This window comes from Pygoscelis adeliae, unplaced genomic scaffold (assembly GCF_000699105.1).
Source record: "Pygoscelis adeliae isolate BGI_AS28 unplaced genomic scaffold, ASM69910v1 Scaffold195, whole genome shotgun sequence".
NCBI classification, from domain to species: domain Eukaryota; kingdom Metazoa; phylum Chordata; class Aves; order Sphenisciformes; family Spheniscidae; genus Pygoscelis; species Pygoscelis adeliae.
Window position 1 is genome coordinate 28,181 of NW_008824757.1, and position 6,747 is coordinate 34,927.

At 48.9% G+C, this 6,747-nt stretch overlaps 1 protein-coding gene across 1 annotated transcript; it reads left to right on the top strand.

The window, feature by feature from the left end:
• Positions 1–1,117: 1,117 nt before the first annotated feature.
• LOC103916503 (elastase-1-like) lies at positions 1,118–5,866 on the top strand (the record flags this gene model as incomplete). Its single annotated transcript, XM_009323502.1, has 7 exons — positions 1,118–1,221; positions 1,369–1,478; positions 2,256–2,387; positions 3,054–3,190; positions 3,337–3,482; positions 4,954–5,103; positions 5,840–5,866. Coding segments are annotated over 7 exons (806 nt in total), but the record flags the coding sequence as incomplete, so codon positions are not given.
• Positions 5,867–6,747: the final 881 nt, after the last annotated feature.

Below are 6,747 nucleotides of genomic sequence, written 5' to 3' on the forward strand. Positions count from 1 at the left end.
AAAAAGGATCAGCATGTACAGCCAACATCAGTTTAACATGTGCAACCAAGGTTGAACCACCCTCAGCTTCTCCCTGTTTGCTGTTGCTCTTATTATCTAGTTGACAAAGACCAGTTCATGTTACATGGAGTAGCAGGCAGCTGGACTCACAAATTTCTAACACGGGAGTACAACATGTGCATCAACAGTTGCTAGTCTGAAGTGTTGGCTTCTTGAGCCCGGGTTTGCACTGTTTTGTTTTGGACTTGAGCTGAGAGCTCTCCAAATTTATCAGGTTTTTTTCTGCTTCGTGGCCCTGTGGGAACTATGCAGTGTGGAGGTGTTTGTGTAACCTTGGGCTCTACCTTGAACAGGTCACTGCTCTCCCTTTTTTTCCACATAGAGAGTATTTTTGATCAGTTTAATGAGTTATGAGTATAGATAAATTGTATTAATCACAAATTTAGACACAGCTTCTTATCAGATATGTTAGTATAAAAAGAATTTTTCATGGAAAAATGCTACCACTTCATTAAAGATGCTTCGGTATCTGGTGGTTCTTAGTTGCCTGGGTAAGTTGCAATTGAAGTATTTGAGCTGGGAAAGGGTGAACCTCTCAACCTCTGACTAAGTGGTGCAGATTAGAGCATATCAATTTTTTTGTCTGCAGTTACTGCGCTAGGGCAAAACCTTATGTGGACACAATTATTCTGGCTGGAAGGGTTTTTCTCTATTGCAGGAACAAGATCTCCATGAGAAAGATCTGGTGGTGCTTCTGAGGGAGGGGAAACCTACACCCCGAAAGAAAGGGGGTTTAGGTTGGTGCACAATGACTGGTTATGGTGGGGTTGTAGGTGGGGTTGTAAGGGACTACAGGAAACAGAAGTCAATTTATATGAAAGCTTCGCATCCTGAAGCTTGTTTATGGCATTTTTCAACCATGGAGGCTTTAAAGACAGCCTCCAGGATGGAGAGCGATCACAGTGTCACCATGTGCAAGTCTCAATCACTTGATCTTTCAGACTTGCTTCGCTGGCTGCCCTGCCCAGCACAGGTTTGTTGCTGGCAGTAACCCGCGATGACGGACGCTCTTTAGGAATCCACACGACAAACTGCACTCGTTTTTTTGTGTGGTTAGGGGCAATCTCTGGAAGTCCCCTAAGGGATGCTCTTCAGAAGGATGTGCTGATGGGGCGAGTAATTGGAGGCCACGAGGCCCAACCAAACAGCTGGAAGTGGCAGGTAATGTTGGTGTGTTATACTTGAAAAAAGCCTTATACTTGAAAAAACAGTGAGAAAATGACAGCTTCCACTGTCCAAAGCCACACACACCATTTCTGCAGAGGCACGGCATGGCTTGGGTGCAAAATGTGTTCTCGTTTGATCCAGGTATCGCTTCAGATTGCCTATGCTGTCTCCCCGGGGTACTACTCTCACATCTGCGGGGGAACCCTAATCAGCAGCAAGTGGGTCATGACTGCAGCCCATTGCCTCAGCATGTGAGTAGGATAAAAAGCATTAAAACTCCTGGTTCTGCTCCTCATTCTTGCCGCAGACAGGAGCCAGACCCCTCTCACCCTCTGAGCTCCCCAACGGTGCCGTTCCTTGCACAGCTGGACACCTCTCTGCGCACTTAATCAAGGGAACTGGAAAACTCCGTTTGCTTTAGCCTGGATTTTACACATTAATTGCTGACTTCCTGGGAGTGGAAATCAAGCTGATTGCTGATTTGCATAAGAGGAGGTGCATTTGCATGAATGTGAGGATTTGGAACGGGTTTGCGTCCTGAGAAACCTGCACAGAGGTGGAAAGATGGAACGAAAGGCATGTTTTGTAGCTCACGGGCCATGTTGTACAATTTGCTCTGCAGCATGTCTGACATGCACCGCCTTAAATGACACAGCGTGACACCAATAGCGAACACTCCTCTTTAATTACTCATGCCTTGAGTGAATGTACTCACAATAAAGTGTAACAAGCTGATCCTTCACACTCTGTTTCAGATAGACGCAGAGATGCAAAATGAATGTTCTTGTTCAAGACTGAGCTCAGCCCTGTGTTAGCTGATGCTGCACCTTCACTTGCTTCGCCAGCAAACTGCAGGCAGCATTTTGCCTAATTCGTAAGCCCGTTTAGCTACAGTCCATTGAAAATCCTCCGGTGGAAGGTGCTGTAGAAATGATTACATTGGTGGCAAGGTCTCAATGGTGCAGGAATTACACTGCAAACCTAGCGGTGGGGAGTAGTTTTTACCTTATTCTGTGCTTCATTTTCAGGCCACCAGGAGCAACCTACCGAGTGGTTCTGGGTGAGCACAATCTCTTGGAGGCGGATGGCACCGAGTACTATATTGGTGTGGATAGAGTCTTCTTTCATAATGGCTGGAATCCCAATGACATTACCAATGGGTAATTATTTTTAATATCGTCAGATGGTTGAATGGTGCTTAGCACCCTGTCCCGCTAGCGTTTATGTGTATATTCAGTCCAGTTCCCAGTGAGGTTGGATTTGTGGGAAGGACTTGAAAATGATGCAATGGAGATTTCCCAAATGACCTCCTCTCTCGGAGGTGTTACACGGTGTCTATGTGGATGACCTCAGTCCTGTTTTGCCCAAGGTGTGGGAAATACGGGCCTCACAGACGGATCCAGGATGTACAGCAGGTTCAGGGGCTTGCCAGCAGTCACACCACTGTTTGCATCTGAGGAGGGGAAGCCAACAAGGAAATGCTGAGGGACTGTCTTAAATCCCCCCTCAGAGGCACCCCTGTCCACCCAGGGTCCACTCAAATTCACTCTGCCGTTGGGTGCCTCTGAAAGAGTAGGAGCGTTTTGGGGGGTGTTAGCCCTTTATCAGTCTGTACCATGGCCTCTTCTCTCTTGATTGATCGTATTTTCCTGTCGCCTGTGATAGCTGTAAGGATTAATTCATGATGTTTGCAAGGTGCTTGGCTATGACCATGCCAGAGGCTAGAGAGCTGCGTAAGTGATGAAATACGAGTGAGGATGTCAGATCCGGTCTATGACTAATTGAGGATTTTCAGTAAAGAGTCTTTTACCTGTATCCCGTTTCAGCTACGACATTGCCCTGCTGCGCCTCAGTTCTCCTGCCTATGACAATGGATTTGTTGAGATAGCAGTGCTTCCGCCTGAAGGAGAAGTTTTGCCCAATAACTATCCCTGCTATATTACCGGATGGGGGCTGGTTAGCGGTAAGTAAGGGGGAAGGAGGAGAGTTGAGGGTCCCTCCTGGTTTCAGAGGGAGCACCGTGCAGGGAAGGCTGCCTGAGGCAGGGCGCGGGCTTCCTTCCTCAACCGCTGGAGCTCCTCGACCAAAATCTCACCCTTTCTCTGCTAGCGGGTGGCAGCAGCGCGGACAGACTGCAGGAGGTGATGCTGCCAGTGGTCGACCATGAGATCTGCTCCCAGGATGACTGGTGGGGATCTCAAGCAAAAGTCACTATGGTCTGTGCAGGTGGAGACGGCGCGAGGTCCGGATGCAGTGTAAGATCTGTTATTATCAGAGGATTTTCAAGCTCCCCTCTTTCTCTTTTCTTCCTATCTGACCTTGCTGTTCCTTCAGCTGGGACCTGTTTTTGCCATTTCTCCACCTGCAGTAGCTCTCCTGTAAATCCTGGCCCCTTTGCTGCTTTTTTTCTGAGTATCTTCTGAACCAGACTGCTCCACGTTCCTCCATCTCCCCACAGAGCAGCCAGCAGAGGGGAAACCTCCAAATCCTCAGGGTGCATCTCTCCCCTCTGATTTTGGAGGGGAGATTTGCCCTTCCTTCCAGCAGCATGTCCCATTGACCAGATCCTGGGGAATTTGGCAGTCCCCTCTGCCCTCATCCAAAGGATGAAGCTTCAGGGAAGTCCTACCACTCCTCCCATGTTCCTGTCATGTTGCACCCTGGAGCAGGCAGTGCTCCCCCATGCTTTCGCCCTGCTTGTCACCCTTCTCCTCCCCAGCCACTCTGCTCACGTGGACAGCTGAGGTTGCTGCAAGTTTTGGCTATGTCCGAGTTCCACCGTCTGGCCCAGGTTAGGTGGAAAAGGAAGATGCTGTGAGGTCCCCTTTATCCCAGGGGCTCCAGGCGGCCCCAGCGTCAAGGCAAGGAGGTTTGGTGTGTGGAGGCAGGGGATACATGTTACATCTGCCTGTATTCCCTTCACTACAGAGGTGGCTTCTGGTGAAAGCAACCACGCAGAGCCTTTAAAAAATAATGAACAAATACGTAAGATATTTGATTATGTAAATATATGAATATAGTATAGAAACATATAGAAATTAAACAGGTTATACAATTATACATAGTACAATTATAGGTATAGCATAATTATAGGTCTATAGATATTTAGTGTATTTTTGGTGTGGTTTAATTATGGCAGAACCCTGTTACAAACCGAGATCTGAGCCAAGCAAGAACCTTTGTCTTCTCATATATTTTAACTCGAGCTGCTTTCTTTTTCACCACCTTAACTTCCCGGGACCCTTTGGATATACTTGCTTGGGAAGAACAAGGGGACCAGCGTTTCCCTTCTACGTGGTTCCTTGTAGCTGATTTTTTAACAGAGATGCTCTGCAGGTGGATCCCCTTGCTGGGAAGGGTTGCATGTCACGCAGTGTGCACTGGACTAGTTGCTTACAGTCACTGTGTTTGCAACGGTGGTGGGAAATCAGGCTTTCAGCACTGAAAGCTGTGGGGTGTGCACGTGTATATGCGTGTGTGTATGTGCATGTAGACTGAGGTAATAAATAGTGGGTCTGATCTTTGCAACATCTTGGGAGGTGCTGGGCAGTCTCTGCTGCCACGCTGCTGGGGAGCAGTCAGCCCTTTACAAAGAAAGCAGCACAAACATTTATTTTCCCGTTCAGGACAGTGATTAACTAACTGGTGCTCCTTAATCCTATCCAGTCATTCCTAAATTGTTCAGATAATTTGGCTTAATATGTTCCTCTCCTTCCTCTGATCCAGGGGGACTCTGGGGGCCCTCTCAGCTGCTACAAAGACAATCGCTGGCAAGTCTACGGGATTGTCAGTTTTGGCCTCCTTCCTTACTGTAACACCTACAAGAAGCCAACAGTCTTCACACGTGTGTCAGCCTACGTGGACTGGATCTACAGCGTAAGTTGCTTAGTGCTTGCGAGGTAGCCTGATGCATCTCCCATGAAGGCAAGGGAGTGCCAGAGGAATTGGAGTCTTTCATTCATTAAACCATTAAGAGTTGAACCGGGAGATCTGGGGAGGTCTAAAATCAGGATATTTGGTGCTACTTTTGGTATAGTCAAACGATTGTAAGGAAGGAGCTGCTGCCTTGGAGCTGAAATGCTCTGCTGAGGACCACGGACAAAATTCAAGCCAGGCGGGAGCTGGGCTCTGTCTCCAAAAAATGATCATCACCATTCGCCCAGACAAAACCTTACTGCGGGAAACCGCTGAAGGAATTAGCTGGCCGGTGAATGGGAAACGCAGCAAACATAAAGCATCTCTACAACTGCAAGTCCTGCAGTGCCGCACTATGCACTCTCAGCTTTACCTTTGGGAATGAGCAACGAGCTCTTTGCTCCCAGAAATAATCTCTGGCACAAGGAGGAGCCGTTTCCCAGGCACGGGGGATGGTTTTGTGGAAATGCCGCTGTAAACCGTGGGGCCTGCTGGAAAGAAAGGTGGGGAGAGGTATTTTAATCACTGCAAGGAAGAGGGAGGCTACTGCGGTCCATAAACCTTTCTGGGTGGGAACAGGTTGTTAGAGCAGTCCCCTGGCCCAGCTGGGAACAAGCCCTTCTACAGAACACTTACATGGGATGGAGACGTGTTATTCTTGCTCTCTACTGAATTCACCTCTTTTTTTGTTTTCCAGACTGCAATGAATAACGGGGGGTTCTAGAGAAGGATCGACTGGGGTGTGAATATGAGAAGAGCTAGAACGAAGTATCTCTGCTCACTAACCCTCCTCTCATCCCTTCTACGCCTCTTTGGGCTATTAATAGCAAGGTTTGGCTAAGAGTATAATAAAGTATCAGTGATTTCAACCAGCGACCTGTGCCTGGCCTTAGGCACCGGCTCAGACCCGGTCAGCAGGGAAGGAGGCTCCAGCAAATGCCACAGCCTGTAGCGACAATATAAGCTGATGACGGTGTCCTTAACTTGGGGCTGGGCTGTGGGCAGCAAGCACAGCTCTTCAGAGCTGTCATTTTGGCACCAAACCCACCCTGCAGAAAATAACCACGATGGCTTTTTCTCGCTGAGGGATTCCTTAGGGATAACCCCACCAGCGGCGAAGGTGGTCAGCTCGGTGCTGGCAGGTCGGTGGGAGCAGAGCAATGGTGTGACACTGCTGGGCACGAGTATAAACTGGGAGAGGAGTGGCTGGAGAGCAGCCCTGCAGAAACGGATCTGGGAGTGCTGGTTGACAGCAGGCTCAATATGTGTCAGCAGTGTGCCCCGGCAGCCGAGAGGGCAAACCGCATCCTGGGGTGCATCAAACACAGCACGACCAGCTGGTCAAAAGAGGTGATTATCCTGCTGTATTCAGCGTTGGTGTGGCCTCACCTGGAGTACTGTGTGCAGTTCTGGGCCCCACAATTTAAGAAGGATGTTAAGTTACTCAAATGTGTCCAGAGGAGGGTAACAAAGCTGGTGAAAGGGCTGGAAGGCATGTTCTGTGGGGAGTGGCTAAGGACTTTGGGCTTGGAGAAAAGGAGGCTGAGGGGCGACCTCATCGCTCTCTACAGCTTCCTGAGGAGGGGACGTGGAGAGGGAGGTGCT